The sequence below is a fragment of the Cibotium barometz genome, chromosome 44 (assembly GCF_041138505.1).
Source record: "Cibotium barometz isolate CiBa-2024 chromosome 44, ASM4113850v1, whole genome shotgun sequence".
Classification (NCBI taxonomy): Eukaryota; Viridiplantae; Streptophyta; class Polypodiopsida; order Cyatheales; family Cibotiaceae; genus Cibotium; species Cibotium barometz.
The window spans coordinates 5,505,541-5,529,764 of NC_141089.1; the positions used below are offsets into that span (position 1 = coordinate 5,505,541).

Consider the following 24,224-nt stretch of genomic DNA (forward strand, 5'->3'; position numbering starts at 1 on the left):
ACCAAGAAATCCCGGATTGCTCAATGACAAGTGTGGGGGGCAAGGGGCCATTTTATATGGCCCCAGGCTGCTGGTCAGCCAGCACTAAAACAGCCAACAGTAGCCCAGATGCCCATGACCAGCACAGAGTGCAGTCGGCCAGCACAAGGGCAGTCCGCCAGGGCTAGACAACAGTCGGGTATGCAACCACCTGTCGGCCAGCAAATGGAAAAGCCGACAGGTAGCAGACAACCTCCCACACGTAGAAAAAAATGGGAAAAAATACAAGAAAGTGAGGAAAAATGGGGAAACACCAAAACTGGGCGGGCACACCCACAACAAAGGCCCTGACATAGTGTACAAACAAGAGATGACTGCTAACACACCCTCTCAGCTCCTGGATGTGGAACCAACCCCAGGGAGCTAGAGTGCCGCCGGAGCATAGCTTGAGGTAGAGACTTCGTGAAGAGGTCCGTCACATTGTCCTCCGTCGAACACTAAAGAAGCAAGATGTCACCAGCCAAGATCTTCTCACGAACAAAGTGATTGTGTCTCTATGTGCTTGGTCCGGGCATGGAAGACTGGTTCCGAGCAATAGCGATACAGCTCTGGTTATCGCATTGGATGACCGTGGGCTCCTTCTCTGGAAACCCAATCTCGCCAAGCAACCTCCGTAGCCACACAACCTCGCAAACAAGGACCATGAAGTTGGCACAAGGAAAAGCACCAATTTTGGTCAAAAAGCAAGGAAAAGCAAAAGTTCAAACTCAGGTGATCACGAGCCAAGGGCACCATTGGCAAGAGGAGACTTAGCTGGACCAAAAAGCTAAAAGTTGCTTTTTCAAAAAGCGGCTCTAGGGCCAAAAAGCAAGGCCCTAAAGCCAAAAAAAGCAAAGCACAAGAACTATTTGAATAATATTTATTGTATTAAGTGAAAAAGGTCAAAAGCAAAGTAAAAAGAGGAAAGCAAAGCATAAGCATAGCTTTTTGACAAAAAGCAAAGCTCCCCTTAGGTATAAAAGAAGCATGGACCCCTCTTGAATCGATGGAGCAAGGGCGTGAAGACCATTGATCAAGTTTGGAGCTTATAATCTTCTCCACCATCATCATCACCATTCGGTTGCTTCCGTACACCAGCCGCCACAACCATACTGCTAGACAGCGCCATCATCTTCACCGCCACCACCAGGCGGCTGCTACTGCTGTACGTCACCTATAACAGCCAGCTGCTGCTGTTTGCCACCTCTGTTGCCTGCGCCACCTTCGCCTTCTCGTTGCTACTGCCTATCAAGCCAGCCAACGCCACCAAGAGCCAGCCATAGTCACCTGGCTGCTGCCCACAGAACCACTGCCATCGCCACCAAGAATAGCGTTGCGCCGCCATCTGCTCTCATGTATCATCTACAGATTACCGGTTGTGGTCTTGATTTGGTATATGCTCCTTTGTGAGGCCTCTTCTTGTGGACTGGTTCTACTCCGGAGTGGGCACTAAGTTTACTACTGGTCATCATATTCTTCGACATCTATACGCATCTCCTGTGCAACTGGTGTACAAACTAGGGATTCCTTGACCTGGACTTGGGTTTTAATTTGGATATTGGATCTGGTACTAGTCCGGTGAGAGATTCTTGTGGGCCATCCCCATGGTGTGCTCTGCATCAGAAATCTCGTGCCTCGACATCGACTCCGACTTAGGTTTTCTACATCAACATATTTGTTTAATTTCGTATTCATTGGTTGTAGTGATCCTAGCTTACGAGCCCGTAGATTGTTCCTGAATAAATTCCTGAAAGGGGGCGAGGCCTATACCCCACTCAATGCATGTGTCCTGTGCGAAATTCTCTACTCTCTATCTTCTCTCTCTATTTCTATCTCTTGGATACGTGGTTGAATCTATCACGGCATGCCCCGCTGGGCTTACTATGTCACCAGCTTGGACATGTCATGTGCATTAAGTCGGCGAAGTACTGAAGGAGCTACTGGAGTCATCAGCTGCATCTGGACTTTTTGGTGTCTTTTCTGCTGGCCGACAGCATTGGAGTCAAGACCACCTTTTGGGCAATGTCTAGGGCTGCCAAAATTATGTATCCTTTTGTACGATATGAATATACTTAAAATATAGCCATCTCTCTCTTTTCTCTCCATCTCTTCTTTCTATTTTGCATCAAGATGTTCCTATGAAAGGTGTTTAGGGCTGAAAGAAGACAGAGAGCTTCTGCGCACGTTACAGGACATTTCCAAGTATGAAAGAGATCTGGTGGAATGGGGAATTGTCCTAGAATACAAAGGATCACACTCCTAAAATCTAGGAGGGTTACTATTTTTGGCCCGACTCCGATGGAAATTCCATTCACATCCTTACATCAGGAATTGAGCAAATACCAAGAGTTCCCAAAGTACCTATGACAAATGGGCTACCGGTTGGGATATTTTTAGAGAAAAAGTTTATGGAAGGACCCATCCCTTAGATTGGGACATGTGGCAAGAAAGTGAATCAAAGTGAGACAAGTACCCTCACGCTTGTCACTTCAGCTCTTGTGTCACTCTCCACTTGTCATCATAGTCTTCTCTTTCCATTTTCACTCATGGGAGCCACAAAACTATAAATTGGAGCCCTCTCTCTTCATTTAGAGAGTCTCTCTTGCTGTAGATTAGCCTCTACTATGATGGTTGCTAGCATTCTTGTCTACAACACTTTATGAAGAGTTCCTACACTCCTTCATTTCCCTTAATAAAAGGTTTCTCTATTTCTTTAGCCTCTTGATGGATGTACCGAGCTGTACCAGCTGATTTATGTACTATACTAGCCCATGTACTTGATATACCGGCTGAATGGAGTGATGTACCGACTGAATGGAGATCTGTATGTACTGTACCATCTCATGTACTTGTTGGTCCGACTGAATGGAGAGCTGTATTTGTTGTTTCAGATTGTGTACCTATTGTACGAGACCATGTTATAGCTTTACCGGCTGAATGGAGAGTTGTACCTACTGTACCAGCTCTATTTCATAAAGCTCCGTGGTTTTTGGGGAAGAATCAGTACCCACACGGAGGTATATGACTTATATTGTTGGCTCGGCATTTCTACAATTTGTGTACCGGCTGAATTTTACGTGTTGGGCTCTGTTATGGCATTTGTATATGGATAATCCGGCATCTCCCATGGGGAGAGTAAGGCCCTCAAAGCTTATACATGATATTTTCTCCTTGGGTAATAAAATACTCCAAAAGGAAGGGGGGGGGGGGGGGGGGGGGGGGGGGGGTTGGCCTATTCCGACCTCTATGCGGTGACAACAGTGTGCACATCTCTCTTTTACAATTTTGTGGATTAAGTGGCATACGTTTAAGGCTATGGCCAATTACAATGTTAAATTGCATTAATGGTCAAGTGTTTTGCAAAACCCCCGAGCCCTGCGGAAGTTACACCATTGGCCTTCATGATGGTGGGCACCCATGGTTGCATGCACTACACAAGTCCCCCAAACCACCACGCCACTAAGCAAAGAGCACAGGTAGACGATTTTCATGATCACAGATGGCACATTGACCCATCTCCTGTCACATGACAAACAACCATCCTGGCGTCTATGCCTCTAGGAGAACCATCCACTAGCCCAATTGTAGTGGGATCCAGGCAAGTGACATTGGAGGGATCCCGCAGCCCCACCAGAGCACCCCAGTTTCCCCTTTTTCAAGTACTCATCCCAGCTAGGCCGGAGTATTCAGCTTCACAGGATTGACAACATGCCTACCGCAACAACTCACTAGTGTATCAACAGCATCACCTCCCCTTTCCATACCGATTTCAAGAGGAGTTGGTACAGCTTCCAAGCGAGGAGGTTACAATCTTCCTTTGGCTCATTGGGGTCATCGAGGCCACCATTACCGCCTCAGCAGAGACTGTCCACTCTATTTGCACAAACCTCATTCACATGCTCTATAGACGCACACAGCATTTGGTGGGTGACTTTTGTTAGAAGTCATCTCCTGTCTATACATATACACCAGGGCCTCTGTTGTGGGTGTGCCCGCCCGTATTAGGTGTTTTCTCATTTTTCCCCACTCTCCATTTTTTTTCCCCATTTCCCCTATTTTTTCATGGTGTGGGTGACTACCCTTTGTTGGCTAGATGATCCAGATGCAGGCCGACTCCTGGCTGCTGGCCAACTGGAGCAGGCCGACTTCACACGTGCGCATCTTGTCCATTTGCTGCTGGCCGACTAGAACAGGTGCTGGTCACAGCAGGCTGCCGGCTGCCTTTTCTACAGGCCGAATGCATCTATGGGGCCATATGAAATGGCCCCATGGCCCCCACTCCATTGTATCTTATTTTTGGGATTTTTCTTGTGTATATAGAGCAGAGTTACACGCCTCTCTCTTTTTTTTTCGTGAAATGGTGTTTTATATTATATGTAAAAATGTACATCAGCCACATGGCTCACACAGAACCTATGGCCCCAAAAAAACCCCCACAAAAGATCCTCTAAAGGATCATGACCATGCAAACCTGTACACTAATAATGTAAGATTCCTCCCCCAACCCCTTTTTTGATGTCTAGTATCTTCCCCCGTAATCAATCCCTCTTCAGAAATATAAAGACCTTGTTTCTAACTGTTTTAACCTAGAGAGAGAAAATATTCTAGAGAGAGAATATTCAGATTATGAATATTTTTGGATAGAAAGATAACTCATCTTATTAAAATAAGTTCCCCTGAAACAGAAATTCAAAAAGAATTTTCCAATGTGCAATTGGAATTAATTGGAAATAGGTATAAAGAACCTTAGTCTAAGGACCTAGATTTTCAGAAATCTTTAGACTATGGTCCAATTAAGGTTTCTATGGGCCAATAGCATCAATCCATGTGTAGAGAGGAGATAAATCCAAATTGCAAAAGAAGATACCCAAAAATGAGTAAATGCTCACATAAGATGAAGAGTTGAAAATGTACAAGGTTTATTAGTAAATAAACTCATATGTAAGGAAGAGGAGTTCTTTAAAGGAGGTGCATATTTCACATAAGATGAAGAGTTGAAAATGTACAAGGTTTATTAGTAAATAAACACATATGTAAGGAAGGGGAGTTCTTTAAAGGAGGTGCATATTTCACATAAGATGAAGAGTTGAAAATGTACAAGGCTTATTAGTAAAAAAAAACTATGACACATATGTAAGGAAGAGGAGTTCTTTAAAGGAGGTGCATATTTCACATAAGATGAAGAGTTGAAAATGTACAAGGTTTATTAGTAAAAAACTATGAGCAATACAATTTTGACACATATGTAAGGAAGGGGAATTCTTTAAAGGAGGTGCATATTTCACATGCTTGAATGAGTTTTAAACTCATAAAAATTGAGATATTTCATCTCTCCTCTCTCCTCATTCAAGTCTAGTTCCAGAAAGTTAGCTTAACTGACCTAAAAATGGTCAAAAAGTGACCAAACTGACTTAGAAAATTCTAGAATCAGTTTGTTTGGTTAGGAGCTCAAATTTTCCTATAAATAGAAGCCTCCCCTTGTTGAAAAAAATATAATGTCTTATGCATTGTTACTCTGCTCTACCTAAGCCAAGAAGAATTGTGAATTCTTTAATAATTCACTAGTTTTTGATACTTCTCTCTTTCTTCAATCCCCATTGGTGGCTCCATCAACATACTAAACCAATTGATTGGTTGGGGGCCTCTACCGTGAATAAAGAATCAAGCAAATCATAAGGTAAGTATATTGAATTTTGATCTTTTCTATAATTTCTCAATGATTCTCTCTTCTCAACCCCTCTCAAGCTTGAGAAGTTTAATTGGTATGGTTTTTTAAATGCTATTGAAGTTAATTGGTGAATAGTAGTGAAGAGTTACATAATTTAATAAATGCTATAGAAGTTAATTTCCATTTATGTTTAAATTCTAATGGTTTTTATGTAATTTCTCTCTCTCACTCAAGAAATGGTCATACTCATGACTCATTCTCAATCCAAATGAAGCTTTTCATAAAGCCTTTCCTTAATCCAAGATTAAGCTATGCTTGAGGCCAAATTAATGGCTTTTTGCTATGCTTTTAGTTTATGCACATTGATGATTCAATCCATTATGGATTGATGACCCAATTAGAGACCATTCTAATTGTTTTCTTAATGATCCAATTAGAGACCATTATGGATTGATGATCCAATTAGAGACCATTCTAATTATGTCTTTAATAATGAGCTTTATCCCTTAGAAAAAAAATTTTTTTTGAGATTTATCAGTCATAGTAGCGAAGCTATGGCAAAATTTTTATAGAAATTACGCATAAAATAAATTCATTCAAAGCATAAAAAGAGGACTTCCTACCATATTCTAGGAACTATCATCCTAGATTAATTAAAAGAATTTTATTATGCATGGAGATGTGGATGTATACATGTAGATGTAGATGTATAGATGTAGATGTGAATAGAGATGTGGATGTATACATGTAGATGTAGATGTATAGATGTAGATGTGGATGTGGAGGTGGGTGGATGCATGAAGATGTAGATGTATAGATGTAGATGAGAATGGAGATGTGGATGTATATATGTAGATGTAGATGTATAGATGTAGATGTGAATAGAGATGTGGATGTATACATGTAGATGTAGATGTATAGATGTAGATGGGAATGGAGATGTGGATGTATACATGTAGATGTAGATGTATAGATGTAGATGTGAATGGAGATGTGGATGTATGCATGTAGATGTAGGTGTATAGACGTAGATGTGGATGTAGAGGTGGATGTATGCATGTAGATGTAGATGTATAGATGTGGATGTGAATGTGGAGTGGATGTATGCATGTAGATGTAGATGTATGGAGGTGAATGTGAATATGGATGTGGATGTATGCATAGGGATGTAGATGTATGCATGTAGATGTGAATGTACGCATATAGTTGTGGATGTATGGATGTGAATATACGATTGTGATGTGAGGGAATCTGAAGTGATGAGATGGAAATGATGTGATGGGATGAGTATACATATAAATGGAATATGGAATAAGTAATGTAGATTGAGGAGGGATAATGTGGAAAAATGAAAGTTAAAATAGAAATTGTATTGTAAACTGTTTGTAAATGCTGTTTGTAAATGCTGTTTGTAAATGATTGTTTTATGTCAAGAATGCTGGGGGGAGCATTTTGACCGTCTTGTGATTAAGGTCGTGATGAGAAAGTTGCAACTGCTGACGGGGAGTCAATGAAGGACGTCTCGCGTAGCAAGGTCGGCCGAGGTCTTGACCAGCCTCGGTGCGATTAAAATGGTGAGCTTCCGGTACGGTGGATGAGGGGCCAAGGAAGCGGCCTATGCGTGAAGCGCTAGGTTACCTGCGAAGGATCCTAGAGGGTGCTGACCATACGGTGCTCGGGCTCTGGGTCGCCTAGGATACCCACGCGTGCGTCGAGGAAGATATTGGAACAGAGTTGGAGTTGTTTTCTGAAATCGAGCATGGATTTGGTTGATTGACCTTGCTGGTCTTCAATGGATGAGTCCATGGCTCCTTATATGGATCTGTTGGTTGATCTTGCTGATCTTCAACGAGAGTCCATCTTGTTAAGTGATTATATTGCCAAGTATTATGGGCTAGGAACTATCGAAACGGCTCCTGTGCGTTCTAGTTGCCAATGATGCCATAGATACTCTGATGAAGGAATGATGGGAAATTAAGAATCAATTGGATAAATTGGAAGATGGTGATCAATGATACTATGGTTTTATTAAAGGATTGTTTTAAACTGGTTGAATCTGGTTGAAAAAGGGTAATTTCATATTGGGTGTGTGAGTGGTGTGACTAGTTTTATTTTGCATGAACATCCGGCTAGGGGGCCTTGGAACTCTTTTCCTTGGTACCCGGGACAAAACCTAACCAAATTTTTAATTGGATCCCATCACTACAGTGGTTGGGCGGTTGGCTAACCCATGGGATTGGATGGGGTTAGGCTGGACTGATGGATCCGTAAACCGAGACTCAAACTTTTGTTTTTACGATAGAAAAAAAAAATAAAATAAATCCCGGACAGTAAATGTTCTATGGATAGGAATCAACGGCTGTGCCTCTTGAATGGGGAAAAAAGCGTTGATCCCAATGATCCAAGTGCAAGTTTCTTCCTTGAACTGACTAAGTATCTTATAGATGTAATCGGATCATCTCGATCAGAAATGATCTTGACTACGTTAGAGTAAAAAGTTATCCTGGTGGAATCGCCCGTGCTTTCCGGTAAAGGAAGTTTTTCCGGGTTCGGTTTTGGAACAACCAACGGATTAGTCTCTTATCCGGATATCCGTGGGCGAGGCCCCGAGTGTGGGACCCCTGTCCCGCGCGAGAAGCGCTACTTCCGCTGCCAATACCCCGAATCCGTTGCTCGGTGGGAACAGGGATCTTATAGTTGGTATCAGAGCATTTGGTTAATAAAGATCAACTGAGAAGACAAATATATCAAAAATTTATCAAGAAACACAAAAAGGTTATAATTGTGTGAGATAATTCATACAATTTGATATTCAAACTGGAATTCGTAATTTGGTAATTGGGTCTTCAGATGGAAGTACCGCAATTATATAGAATCCCTGACTTGCTTGAGGCCTAGACATGATAGTATTTACCTTATAATTCCAAGGGCCGTGACTACCCGTATATACCGAGAGTATACTGCAGCTCTTTATTGACAGTATATACGAGTAAATCTAAGACTTGAAATTATAAGCGTTAATGCTATCTAGATGATGATTTCGAATGTGATTGATATGATTTTTAATTCTGTTTGAGAATTGATGAATTGATTTGGATTCTGATTGAAAATGCTGATTGAAAAATGTTGATTTTAAAAAATTAGTTGAAATATAATGAAACCACAATGAGGGGGAATGGGACGAGTCCCTGTGATGATATTCATAACTAGAATGATGATAAGGAATTCAGCAAATCACTATGAGATTAGTGGGTTGTGCTGTCAGATTGCTACTGTTAATACTTGACCGATAGATCAAGTTAAGGGATGTCAAATTGAGAACTTACTTGACTAAAATTTCCGTGGAGGAATGTTCCGAAGGAAACTTTTCGGTCTAATGAACCATTATCATGTTAAAGATATGAATGATATGACCTGAATGAATTGTTATTTAATGATGAGTTCTATATAAGGGATATTTATCCCAGTGTTCTGTTGGGTTGACCAAAATATAAGGAACCCCAGAATAAAATTGGATCTTAAGAAAAAGAGCTGTCCTCTACCTTGCGAGATGAGGACATCTCGCACTTTTTAAGTGGGGTAGAATGTAAGATTCCTCCCCAGCCTTCGAGGTATACAGGAGTAAGAATCTCCCTTTCTGATCTTATAATTATTCCCTCTCTAAAATAAAAGAAAGTTTCTGTTTAAAAAAAGGAAGACCCTTTTCCTAGAATACTTCTCAGGAGTCCCACCTGTTTTAAGGATTTAGAACAATGAGTTCAGAAGTGAGAATCGATGTTTTGGATACCAAGGTTTTGGTTTTCATTCGAGTACGGCCCAAAAGAAGTTCTTTATCTCTTGGAGAGTATAAGAAGTTATCCCCCAAATATTGTGACCCTTATATCTGAATTCAATGAAAATAGGTAACTTAGCCTACAAGCTTCTTTTATCTCCTCATCTCAAAATTATTAATGCCTTCTATAGAAAAATGTATCAAACACGAATCATGGAAAGACGGAAAAACTTCAGTGGCAAGTTACCGTTGGCTTCTAGGTTACGCTAGCTCCTTCCTTTATATAAGTCGTAACCTTTAACTATCGCTCACAGTAATCTTACTCCCATCAATCTCCTTTCTTTCTTAATCTCCTTCATGGCTTGGCAACAGGAATTAGTTTTATCCCTGATGATTTCTCACCTTCATGACGCAAGAGAGTCTGTGAAGAAAGACTTTATAGAACAGTATGAGCGCTCACTTTTTCCTCACCTAGGAACTTCTGTAGCGCAGACCAAATGGCGGACCTATCAAAACATAACTAGGGTAACACCCTGGGGTCAACAGCACTTTCGTAACAATGTCCGCTTGGCCATGGTTATCGAAGCCTTGGGTTTGGGTCCCCGATACTACTGCGTCATGAGATCAAGGCATCTTGGGTTTTCTGAGCGGGTCTTCTTACTGGCGTGTTTTCTTCCTCATGAGAAGATATGCCTTTACCCCGTTTTTGGCTTGCCTCTCAGAGGTCCTTTTGTTAGATCCCCTCATACCACTGAGATAGGTGCGGCAATAACCAGCAGAATCATTCCCATAGATGAGTTACCCTATACTTGTGCAGCTTGTGAGGACTGCTTTTGTGATCATATGATGGACGGGCTTGTGGAAGTGTAAAGAGTTCTTCTATCTTTACTGTATAAGTTCTGTGAATGAATAAAGTTTAAATCTTGTTCTTATTTTGAATCTTGCTCTCTTTAAGACTTTTCTTGGTGGTTAATCTTGATTAAAAATTTTCTCTAAGTCTCATATTCGTGCATCTTGCGAAATTATCCCAAGTTGCGAGATGAGGACATCTCGCGTTTTTTAAGTGGGGTAGAATGTAAGATTCCTCCCCCAACCCCTTTTTTGATGTCTAGTATCTTCCCCCGTAATCAATCCCTCTTCAGAAATATAAAGACCTTGTTTCTAACTGTTTTAACCTAGAGAGAGAAAATATTCTAGAGAGAGAATATTCAGATTATGAATATTTTTGGATAGAAAGATAACTCATCTTATTAAAATAAGTTCCCCTGAAACAGAAATTCAAAAAGAATTTTCCAATGTGCAATTGGAATTAATTGAAAATAGGTATAAAGAACCTTAGTCTAAGGGCCTAGATTTTCAGAAATCTTTAGACTATGGTCCAATTAAGGTTTCTATGGGCCAATAGCATCAATCCATGTGTAGAGAGGAGATAAATCCAAATTGCAAAAGAAGATACCCAAAAATGAGTAAATGCTCACATAAGATGAAGAGTTGAAAATGTACAAGGTTTATTAGTAAATAAACTCATATGTAAGGAAGAGGAGTTCTTTAAAGGAGGTGCATATTTCACATAAGATGAAGAGTTGAAAATGTACAAGGTTTATTAGTAAATAAACACATATGTAAGGAAGGGGAGTTCTTTAAAGGAGGTGCATATTTCACATAAGATGAAGAGTTGAAAATGTACAAGGCTTATTAGTAAAAAAAAACTATGACACATATGTAAGGAAGAGGAGTTCTTTAAAGGAGGTGCATATTTCACATAAGATGAAGAGTTGAAAATGTACAAGGTTTATTAGTAAAAAAATATGAGCAATACAATTTTGACACATATGTAAGGAAGGGGAATTCTTTAAAGGAGGTGCATATTTCACATGCTTGAATGAGTTTTAAACTCATAAAAATTGAGATATTTCATCTCTCCTCTCTCCTCATTCAAGTCTAGTTCCAGAAAGTTAGCTTAACTGACCTAAAAATGGTTAAAAAGTGACCAAACTGACTTAGAAAATTCTAGAATCAGTTTGTTTGGTTAGGAGCTCAAATTTTCCTATAAATAGAAGCCTCCCCTTGTTGAAAAAAATATAATGTCTTATGCATTGTTACTCTACTCTACCTAAGCCAAGAAGAATTGTAAATTCTTTAATAATTCACTAGTTTTTGATACTTCTCTCTTTCTTCAATCCCCATTGGTGGCTCCATCAACATACTAAACCAATTGATTGGTTGGGGGCCTCTACCGTGAATAAAGAATCAAGCAAATCATAAGGTAAGTATATTGAATTTTGATCTTTTCTATAATTTCTCAATGATTCTCTCTTCTCAACCCCTCTCAAGCTTGAGAAGTTTAATTGGTATGGTTTTTTAAATGCTATTGAAGTTAATTGGTGAATAGTAGTGAAGAGTTACATAATTTAATAAATGCTATAGAAGTTAATTTCCATTTATGTTTAAATTCTAATGGTTTTTATGTAATTTCTCTCTCTCACTCAAGAAATGGTCATACTCATGACCCATTCTCAATCCAAATGAAGCTTTTCATAAAGCCTTTCCTTAATCCAAGATTAAGCTATGCTTGAGGCCAAATTAATGGCTTTTTGCTATGCTTTTAGTTTATGCACATTGATGATTCAATCCATTATGAATTGATGACCCAATTAGAGACCATTCTAATTGTTTTCTTAATGATCCAATTAGAGACCATTATGGATTGATGATCCAATTAGAGACCATTCTAATTATGTCTTTAATAATGAGCTTTATCCCTTAGAAAAAAAAAAATTTTTGAGATTTATCAGTCATAGTAGCGAAGCTATGGCAAAATTTTTATAGAAATTACGCATAAAATAAATTCATTCAAAGCATAAAAAGAGGACTTCCTACCATATTCTAGGAACTATCATCCTAGATTAATTAAAAGAATTTTATTATGCATGGAGATGTGGATGTATACATGTAGATGTAGATGTATAGATGTAGATGTGAATAGAGATGTGGATGTATACATGTAGATGTAGATGTATAGATGTAGATGTGGATGTGGAGGTGGGTGGATGCATGAAGATGTAGATGTATAGATGTAGATGAGAATGGAGATGTGGATGTATATATGTAGATGTAGATGTATAGATGTAGATGTGAATAGAGATGTGGATGTATACATGTAGATGTAGATGTATAGATGTAGATGGGAATGGAGATGTGGATGTATACATGTAGATGTAGATGTATAGATGTAGATGTGAATGGAGATGTGGATGTATGCATGTAGATGTAGGTGTATAGACGTAGATGTGGATGTAGAGGTGGATGTATGCATGTAGATGTAGATGTATAGATGTGGATGTGAATGTGGAGTGGATGTATGCATGTAGATGTAGATGTATGGAGGTGAATGTGAATATGGATGTGGATGTATGCATAGGGATGTAGATGTATGCATGTAGATGTGAATGTACGTATATAGTTGTGGATGTATGGATGTGAATATACGATTGTGATGTGAGGGAATCTGAAGTGATGAGATGGAAATGATGTGATGGGATAAGTATACATATAAATGGAATATGGAATAAGTAATGTAGATTGAGGAGGGATAATGTGGAAAAATGAAAGTTAAAATAGAAATTGTATTGTAAACTGTTTGTAAATGCTGTTTGTAAATGCTGTTTGTAAATGATTGTTTTATGTCAAGAATGCTGGGGGGAGCATTTTGACCGTCTTGTGATTAAGGTCGTGATGAGAAAGTTGCAACTGCTGACGGGGAGTCAATGAAGGACGTCTCGCGTAGCAAGGTCGGCCGAGGTCTTGACCAGCCTCGGTGCGATTAAAATGGTGAGCTTCCGGTACGGTGGATGAGGGGCCAAGGAAGCGGCCTATGCGTGAAGCGCTAGGTTACCTGCGAAGGATCCTAGAGGGTGCTGACCATACGGTGCTCGGGCTCTGGGTCGCCTAGGATACCCACGCGTGCGTCGAGGAAGATATTGGAACAGAGTTGGAGTTGTTTTCTGAAATCGAGCATGGATTTGGTTGATTGACCTTGCTGGTCTTCAATGGATGAGTCCATGGCTCCTTATATGGATCTGTTGGTTGATCTTGCTGATCTTCAACGAGAGTCCATCTTGTTAAGTGATTATATTGCCAAGTATTATGGGCTAGGAACTATCGAAACGGCTCCTGAGCGTTCTAGTTGCCAATGATGCCATAGATACTCTGATGAAGGAATGATGGGAAATTAAGAATCAATTGGATAAATTGGAAGATGGTGATCAATGATACTATGGTTTTATTAAAGGATTGTTTTAAACTGGTTGAATCTGGTTGAAAAAGGGCAATTTCATATTGGGTGTGTGAGTGGTGTGACTAGTTTTATTTTGCATGAACATCCGGCTAGGGGGCCTTGGAACTCTTTTCCTTGGTACCCGGGACAAAACCTAACCAAATTTTTAATTGAATCCCATCACTACAGTGGTTGGGCGGTTGGCTAACCCATGGGATTGGATGGGGTTAGGCTGGACTGATGGATTCGTAAACCGAGACTCAAACTTTTGTTTTTACGATAGAAAAAAAAAATAAAATAAATCCCGGACAGTAAATGTTCTATGGATAGGAATCAACGGCTGTGCCTCTTGAATGGGGAAAAAAGCGTTGATCCCAATGATCCAAGTGCAAGTTTCTTCCTTGAACTGACTAAGTATCTTATAGATGTAATCGGATCATCTCGATCAGAAATGATCTTGACTACGTTAGAGTAAAAAGTTATCCTGGTGGAATCGCCCGTGCTTTCCGATAAAGGAAGTTTTTCCGGGTTCGGTTTTGGAACAACCGACGGATTAGTCTCTTATCCGGATATCCGTGGGCGAGGCCCCGAGTGTGGGACCCCTGTCCCGCGCGAGAAGCGCTACTTCCGCTGCCAGTACCCCGAATCCGTTGCTCGGTGGGAACAGGGATCTTACAAATAAGAAAGCCTCCTAGCCAAATAAGCATCCCAAATAAAAGCATCAAAGATGAGCCAGCCGAGCCGCCGTAGACCATAACGATATAACATCTGCATCCAGTAGCTGAGCTGAGAGAAGAGAAGAAAACTGCCAAAGCAGCAAACCGCGGATACGTAGAATGTGCCCATGTATTCCAGACAAGGAATCAAAGATGAACCCATTCCGTGTAGTCCAAATATGCCAAAGTCCTGTCCATCTAAGGAAATGGAATATCACAAGGTGACTGTCCGAAGTAATGACTTGAGGACAAATCCCAAATATCCACTGATGAGCCGAAACAGTAGACCTCTCTACTGCCTCCCAGACGCGAGAGACAAAAGACCAAATCTGACGAGCCACTGGACAACTCATGAACAGATGCATAACTGTTTCAGTGCATGTCGTGCAGAAGAAGCAAGAGGCCAATGTAATTTTACGACGGCTGAGCTGATTCCATGTAGGTAACCCTCCCACCAACATCCTCCAAATGAAAACCTTACCTTGGTAAGGGAGTTTAGATTGCCAACCATGCATAAGAGTTTTCTGCCACCATGATTTAGACTTGTGCAATCCCCACACCTTATTGGCCTTGGCTGAAACCCAATCTTTCTCTGATACGAGCTTATGATAGACCTTGTTAGCTGAAAGTGATATCAAGTCACCAGATTTACATAGTGCCCAATCAAGCCAAGGCTGATCTGCAAATGGCCGAGGCAATGGAGTAAAAGGCTCAACTGCATGCATGATGTCAACCCATAGTGGCTGAAATGTCCGAGGAACCCTAAAGTGCCGCCGAACACGACGAAACGAATATGGCCTGTCACGACCAGGTATCACAGCATCTCGGATTCTAACCAGGCCTAACCTGACCATGCGGTTGAGTCGTATGCGTGAAGCATCTCTGTATGGCCAAACAATGACACGCGACTCCACAAATGTTTCGAACTGCAAAGAGTTCAAAAGTAGTCTTTCATGACCAAGATCCCACCGAGCCAATAGTAGAACTTCATGCCAAGAAAGGAGAATATGTGATAAGATGTGAGATGAGCGAATACGAACAGGATGAGCCGCATTCACAATGTCCCACCATGAAGCCTGCACACGTGTCCGTCCATGTGACAATCCCTTCAACTCAATCAAGTCACGAGCCATGAATACCCAAGGCTGCTCTTGCAAACACATATCCTGAAAAAGCGCCCACCTACGCGCCACCATATGCAAGCGGACATCCAGTAAAGCAGCCCCACCCATTCTTTTGGGCGTCGTAATGTGATTCCAAGCTATCCATGTTTGACCCATAATATTTCCTTGCCTCTTCCACAGCATAAACCGAATGGGAGCAACCAAACGGAGAAGAGATTTGTGCATCCAAGGTAGCAAAGGCAAAAAATAGGAAATCATGCTAAGCATAATAACCTGAGCTACCTTAACCCTCACGTGCATAGGCCACCCTTGAGCTTTCCAATACACAAATTTATCCGAGATCCGAGCAGAAATCCAAGCAAGAAGCGCTTGGGGGTCCACATCCACACCCACTGGATACCCAAGATGACGAACAATGTCTCCTGTATGCACCACACGGCCTTGCCACCCTAATGCCTCAAGATCAAATTCCGTGCATACAATGAGGGCTGATTTTGTTGAATTTATTTTCAGCCCAGAAGCCAATGCAAAATTATTCCAAGCTTCCATTGCTCGATCTATATTGGCTTTTTTGGCCCTGAGAAACATAGAAGTGTCATCCGCAAGGGCTTGAGCAACCAATTGCTTGCCATGAGGGAGATGCAAACCAACCACTTCACCATGCGATGCCATAGCATCTAGGCGAGATAACATAGGATAAGTGGCAATGGCAAAGAAAAGAGGGCTAAGAGGACAGCCCTGCCGGAGAGAACGGGTGAGAGAAATACCATCCGAAAGTCCTCCATTGAGCATAATCCGCGTGATAGAGCCAGAGCCAAGTAAATGCACCAAATTAGCCATTTTGGGACCAAAGCCCATGGCTGTCATTAACTGAGAAAGGAAAGACCAGCTGACATGATAAAAAGCTTTTTCAAGATCCAACTGCACCATCACAATCTCTTGCTTCTTTGCCTTGGCATAATCCACTCCAATTTGAACATTAAGAATATTATGCAAAATATTCCTGCCATGCACAAATCCATATTGATATGGATGAATAAGAGTAGGAAGCACCTTCTGCAAGCGATTGGCAAAAATCTTTGTAAAGATTTTATACATAATACCCATAAGTGAGATTGGGCGCCATTGAGCCAAAGAAGTAGGCGAAGGGACTTTGGGCAACAAACGAAGTATGCCCAACTTCCAATCGGTAGGCATATATCCCTCATCCCAAACCCTTTGACAAATAAGCGTCAAAGGCTTTGCAAGTTGATCAGCATATTTTCGGAAGAACTCATTTGTCAAACCATCCCAACCAGGGCTCTTTCCCATGGGAAGTTTGGAGAGAACAGCTTCCACTTCCCCTTGAGTAACAGGAGCATCAAGCTGAACCACCACATCAGGGTCAACTTGATATCGTACTTCAACAAACAATGACTCCCTTGCAGCCAGGACAGCCGGCGAGACATCCTCTCGAGGGGCAAGCAAATCTTCATAAAACCTGATGCAATGCTGAATAACCTCAGAAGGTTGAGTAACAAGGTTGCCTTGAGCCTAACAATATTCTCACGTATATGTTTTTGATGCAACTTATCATAGAAGTGATGAGATTGACAGTTAGCATCCCGCAAAGCATCAAGACGTGCAAGTAGTTTAAAGCGAACATATTGTGCTTCCTACACCCTAGATAGCTCCTTTTTCAGCCATTCTATGGCATCCACAACTTCAGCATCCATAGAGTCAGTAAACATGAACGCCTGCAAGCCCTTTAAAAGCGACTCAAGAAGAGCCACATGCTGTTTTTGTATAGAGGCATTAGCAAGACCATAATGCCGCGCCAATTTCCGAGTGTTGGTAAGGAACACTGGCCAAGCATGATCATCAGCCATGGACACTCTTGTGGAGAAATGCCGTATCAACTAACACATATAAACATCAAAAACTTCATGCTCCAAAAAAGTGTGATTTAAGCGCAAAGACAAGCGTCCCAACAAGCCTTTATATGCATCCACAGGATGATAGACCATTTCAAACACAAGCGGCCAATGATCCGACAAAACCTGTTGCTGATCAACTATCATAGTAAGAACCTCTGGCAAAAAGACATCTTGATGTAAAATATACATCCTATCCAATCTAGCATAAGTGCCCCGAAACTGTTGTGAGGCATAAGTGTAACCCCTTTCATCTGGATGCAACCAAGACCACATGTCTTGTTTTAGCGACCTTGCTGCAAAAGCTTCCCACGCCATTCTCTCCGGGCCATCCATTACAGAATGAGGCGACGTGGCTTGCTCCCCGGAGACACACATATTAAAGTCTCCCATCACAAAGCCAGGATGAGAGATTGAAAGAGCACACAAGTCATTCCACGGCAAACGGCGTGCACGAGCATTATTTGGAGCATACACCCCTAACAACCACAAAGGCGTATCATCCCAAACAATCTGTATCACTAGAAATCTTCCATGATCATCTTGAATCACAAGAGAAGGCTGAAACTGCAAACGAACAGCAAACATAACACCTGACTACGAAGCAGGATGTCCGCTGTAGAAAACATGAAACCCCTTATATACATAGGCTTTGCCAGCCGACTTATGCTGCTTATGTTCAACTGCACACAAAACATCCCAACCATGATAAAAAGTTGTACGCCAAAGCCTGAACTGCTTTTGGCGCGAAGAAATACCCTTTACATTCCATTGTACAATTTTCATACGCCTTCCCAGAAAAGGAATCAACAAGGCCGTGTACTAGGCCCAGGACAATCTGCCAAATCACGAACCTTTTGAAGCATTGCATTTTTAGACATGGTATTTGTGATCTCAGACTGCCCTTGGAGTTCCCGAGCACGTGCCAAAGGGTAATGACCATCCCATGGCGAGATGACCTCACCCTTCGAACCAAACATAAGAGGCAATTGTTGTTGTGCTTCTTTTGTTAGGCGACTTCTAATAGGATAGCGTTCTACTCTATCCACCCCAAGAGCCCCTGTACCCTGAGAAAGTTGGCCTCCCGGCCTCTCAATCCTGGTCTGTTGGCTGGACACCTGAACCCAAAGGGCGACGAGCATATGTGTGTAAGGGCCCTTGATGAGTACGCAAAGGCCCCCGCCAAACAGCATCTGAGAAATCCCCCCGCGGGGCAACAAAATCGTGTCTTTTTACCACGTACTTCCACCCATGGCTGCTCAACCTCATTCTGAACATCCACATGTACATCCATGTGTTGGGCATCATGTAAAGGAGCATCATGCTCATCTTCCACGGGCAACTGTCCATCAACGATATCCTTGGTAGTAGCAACTTGTTCTTTCTTAGGACATTCGGAGACAAAGTGGCCCATCTTACCACATTTGAAACAGTGGCCAGCAAATGTATCCCACCTCAATTCATACATTAAAGGTTGCAGCCCAGCCATATTGACACGCAAATGTGTCGGCCTAGGTCTCCCAGTATCCCATAACATGCATAGACGATTTCGGTTTCTAGATGTCATTCAAGGCACCACCAAGACATCACCGATACCTCGCATGAGATCTGGTAAAACACGCCAAAACATTGGTGGGAATTGTTTCACTTCAACCCAAACTGGGCAAGCCTGGCGCAACATATCTTGGTACTCTACCATAGGTTTCCACGGGACCACATGAACCAATAAAGGCAAAGGGAAGTCTTCACAGGAGAAGTCTTCCGAGCAGGAGCCCGACGTGGATCGTGACGCCTTGAAGGCAAAGAGGACCTGTAAAACAATTGTGGCGAGAAAGGCCACTATTGGAGGAAATGTCCTAAGCGGAGCACCGAGCAGGGTGCAGATTCCTCAGCGCTCACCGTGAAGACTTCGGCTTTCGTGCACTTGGAGATTATGGACACCAACGTTTCATCTTCTTCGAGCAGGGAGACGGTTGGACTCACCACTAGGGACACTCGGGAGTGGATTCTTGATAGTGGTGCTTCCAGGCACATGACTCCTTCTCGGGAGTTATTACAGGATCTTTGGAGGCACGCAAGTCACATCCTGATTGGTGACGAGTCCACTATCCCTATTCACAATGAGGGTAGGTTAGAGATCGTTCCCGATGGCAAAGGGGGGAAACATTCCTCCCAGGTTCTTCTTTTTGTCCCATCTCTTGGTTTTCATCTGTTGTCAGTGCATGAGGTTTGCAAGACTAGTGTACGGGTGGAGTTTGAGGAGCGTTTTGTTGCTCTTCGAGACGACAGGCCAGGTTGTATGGGAAGGCGGCGTGGAGGATGGGATTTACAAACTCTCAGCACTCTCTCTTACAGGTTCTCAGTTTGGTGATGTGTGGCAGTTTCGTCATGACCACTTGAATGTGGATACGCTGTAGCAGGCTTTCTGAGACCAGATGGTGGATGGCTTGCCAGATGTTGACAGCAATAGGCAGGAACATTCCAGTTCTTGCGTTTGTCAGTCAGAGGAGCCTTTACAGGTAAACTATGCTCTGATGTCTCATATCAGTAGGGACAAAGAGCCTCTTGCAGTTGAGGAAGCTCTTTCCCAGGGGACTTGTAGGAAAGCCAAGCAAGTGGCAGATGGTGACTTGCAGGTGGAGGAGGATGTTGAGCAGCCTCCAAGCTTTGAGGTTCAGGGTCCAGAGGGGGTGGTTTACAGGCTTCGGAAGGCATTGTATGGTCTTCAGCAAGTTCCAGGACTTAGCATACCAAAGTTACAGTTGATGATCCTGGTGAGCAAGTTGATGCCTCTTTGTTTCGGAAGCGGTTTGGCACTAAAGGCCTACAAGGCCCGAACAACACCCCCCCCCCTCCCTTCTTCCGCCCACACGATGTAGCCTCCCAAGAATAGTCAGGCAAGGAGAGAGTCCCATCCCCTCTTTTTTGCAAAGAACGCGGAACAATAGAGCACCACATGCAGAGTGAAAGGCCAACAACCACACCCCCCACCTGAAGATCCCGTGAAACCACACTAAAGGTGCGGGATCAGGGGAGACCAATGGGCATTTAGCCCTATATAGAGGGGTCAAGTTGACCCCAACCCACTATGTGGGATAATACACTACCACATGGCAGCGTGAGGAGCAGGAGGGCAAGAAACATGTACTCTTAGAGGTTTTTAGTCCACCTGAGTGTGGACATTTTTCTTTATCTAAAGAAAACCTTGAAGAACATTGTTGTTTAAAGGGGCTATGTGCACAATCTAGAGATAATTATCACTGTAGGCCTACCTAGCCCCACCCATCTAACAGAATTGCACCAGTAATGGTATGAGATACCAACTGCAAGGCATATGAATCGACATGTTAAAGAGTGTAGCTAGCTCACATATGAGCTCTGATGATCAAGGCAACTTGCAAAGTTGCAAGGCCTTCACGCTCACGTACTCCATTTCTTGAAAAGTATGTTCGTCAATCAACTCTTACTTACAATACGGCTCAAGAGAGGATCACTCACTTGTCTGCTGGTGTAAACCAACTGGTAATGGTACGAGTTTCAAAGCATGTGTATGATTTTCTTTACTAAGCCACGGTGCAATGAAAGAAGATATCATTCATCAAGTCTATTCAAATGTGACTCTAGGACTGGTATGTGCATCAGCTATTATCACCAGAAAAATAATACTACTTACAAGATTCTGCCAAGTCCATCCTCCTCCCTGAGAAAGAGGGATTACATGATCCACTGTCAAGTTCTCACTTGTGCTACAGTATCTGCAGTACGAGGAATCTTGTAACAAGTGCACTGAAGTTGCAATATTCAAACAAATATAAAGCAGAGAGGCTAAATTCAAATTAAAACCATTTTTAAAAATGTTATGAGCATAGTAGTAATGACTGAATAAAAGTGTTATTAGACAACAAAAAAAGTCATTAGAAAGCTCTAAGCTAGGACAAGATCTACCAACTTACTGGCATCTGAATTTATCTCGTAAAAAAATGTTTCTCCGGTTCAACGACAACTTCACCTTAGCTTGTTTGGGGGTGTGAACATAGTCTGTGATCTGAGATGCACAAAAAAAGATAGTGATCTCCTCACAACCTTTTAACACCCAAAAAACAAGCACATTAGAGTCTAGTTGACCTTCAAAAGTGCACCAAAAAATTGCAGTCATTGTAGGAAAGTATTTTGAAGTGCAGGATTAAAGACTCACACGTAACACAGCTGGTATGGCAAAGGGTCTACTAGGGGAGTTGATGACCTGATCGTAATACTCGAGCACATCTGCCTGCATTGACAGTCAAGAGTAAATATGTAGGCAATAAGCTAAGCTATTACAAGCCAGGCTAACCTCAGCAAAGAGCACACCTCCAAGGTACAACATTGATTTCCAGGCAAAAAGCATACCGCTAGCATACAACTAACCTTTTCAAGAATTTCCAGACAAAGAGCACGCCTCCAGCATACAACATTAATTGGCCTGTTCTTCATGTTAATCACAAAACAAAAACCGGGAGTTAATACTCATAAGGTTAGCACCAGAGTAAACGATGACAACCTGCAACTTTCAATAACCCCAAAATGCTGCACTTTTGAACCACAATAAAGTGTTCTTTTTCTCCTTGAATTTGAACTGGAAAGTAACATGTGTGCAGAAGCGTGCTTGATTAATGCTAATTAAACACATTAGATGTTAATTAATGGTAATCACATCTTGTTGCAAATACACAAGAAAAGGCAAGCTTTGACCTAATCTACTCTATATTGCCAAAAGATGATTGCATACAAATGCTGAAACTCAGATCTAAACCATGATCAGACTACATCTGGAAAATGTTGACTACAAGGCCAACGGTAGGACATTTGCCTCTTCTGGCAAGGATGTAAACAAGGGCACTACATACATGAATGCAAGAAGAGGCTTGCAAAACAGAAGGAGAAGAAAGACTCTGACATGTCTCTGGTGGCTGATGCATCAGACTCTTGACATGTCTGTGGTGGCTGATGCATCAGTACCAAGTGCTGACAAAAAGGATTCAGCTAATTATGCTCAAGATGAATGGGCATTCTCGGTACAATGCAGCTATGATTCCTCTTTGCATATGTATGCATGGTAGCTACAGATGCTGATGTATGGTACTTTAATAGTGGTGCTAGCAAGCACAACACATCACAACGTCATCTATTCTCTTCCTTGGACGATGCTCCCAAGGGGGGACACAATTACATGTGTAAACAACTCCAATTATGCTATCAAAGGAGTTGGAAAGATTGTGCTCACTGCTTCAAATGGTGGGACGATCACTCTCTCATGTATTGTATGTACTAGGTATCAAGAAGAATCTCCTGTTAGTTTCGGCCATTGCTAGGTCCAGCCTAGTGATCCGTTTTATGGATGAAAAATGCACTATACATGATTGCAGTGATAGGGATATTATTATTGCATTCCGTACTTTATGTCATGGTCTCTACAGACTTGATGCATATGAGAGAGTTGCATATGTTTAGCACATCCAGTGTGACAGATACAAAGCTTTGACATGCTCAGTTTGGTCACCTGAACTTTGTTAGACGGCTATGCCTGCAAAGGCATAATATGGTCTCCGCATTGCGGACACTTGATGCACCTGTTAAACATATATGTGAGAGTTGCATTTTAGGCAAAATGCATCGGCCACCATTTCCCAAGGCTGGTTCAATGAGGGCTGTCCGTAAATTACAGCTCATACATAGTGATGTATGTGGTCCGATGAGGACACCATCCATTGGAGGTTATCTCTACTTCATTACGTTCGTTGATGATCTTTCCAGAATCAGCTGGCTTACGCTATGAAGCGAAAGTCATAGGTATTTATGTGCTTTAAGCACTTTCAACTCATGGCTGAAAATGTATCTGGATGTAAGATTCAGACATTATGTACACATAGAAGGGGGGGAGTACATGTCTAAAGAGTTTAATGCATATTTATCAAAAAGAGGCATTCAACATTATTGTACCGTGCCATATACACCTTAGCAAAATGGTGTATCTAAGATAAAAAAAATAGGTCTCTCATGGAGATGGCACGATGTATGGTCAAAGGCCAAACCTTGCCTCACAAGTTTTGGATGGAAGCTGTCATGTGTGCAGCCTATGTTCTTAATAGAAGTCCGACAAAGGCTTTGCAGAACATCACTCCTTATGAAGCTTGGCATGATAGGGTGCCATCAGTGGCGCATATGCGTGTATTTGGATGCATGGCTTATGATCTTGTGCTTGAGCAGCATCACACGAAGCTTGATGATAAGGCAGTGAAATGCATTTTTGTGGGCTACAATTCAAAGAGCAAAGGATACAGTCTCTACCATCCTACCTCACAGCGGATTATGGTTAGCAAAGATGTGGTTTTTTGTGGAGAATTCTTCTCAGCCCTTGCTTCAGTGCAAAAAACAGCCACATGTAGGCTCACAAGATCTCTTTGATACTCTTCTTCCTTTGCATGGTACATATTTACTTGGTGTTGGGCATTTGGATACTCAGCCTATGGCTAGAAATCAGCCCATACAAGCTGAAAATCAGCAGCCAAACATGCCTGATGTTGAGTCCATTGGTCAGGCAGATGTTGCTGCTGCATACGTAGAGGAAAGGACAGCCATGCACGAAGCTAAAGCCGTACCTCGTTGGCTGTTGCAAACCTTACGGGATAGTCATGTTGAGGCTCCTTTGCCAGGCGCATGCTAGTTCTCACCACGCATCTAGGCACTTAGTTGATCAT

General features: G+C 42.0%; 1 protein-coding gene across 1 annotated transcript in view; it reads right to left on the reverse strand.

The window, feature by feature from the left end:
- Positions 1 to 24,224, reverse strand: part of LOC147612890 (uncharacterized) — a 31,526-nt gene that overhangs the window by 1,927 nt on the left and 5,375 nt on the right. Inside the window, exons 2-5 of the mRNA XM_086782162.1 lie at positions 21,895 to 21,949; positions 21,683 to 21,757; positions 21,441 to 21,532; positions 21,161 to 21,242 (exon numbers count right to left, since the gene is read on the reverse strand). Coding sequence (XP_086638288.1) covers positions 21,161 to 21,242; positions 21,441 to 21,532; positions 21,683 to 21,757; positions 21,895 to 21,949 — 304 coding nt within the window. The remainder of the gene's footprint in view (positions 1 to 21,160; positions 21,243 to 21,440; positions 21,533 to 21,682; positions 21,758 to 21,894; positions 21,950 to 24,224) is intronic.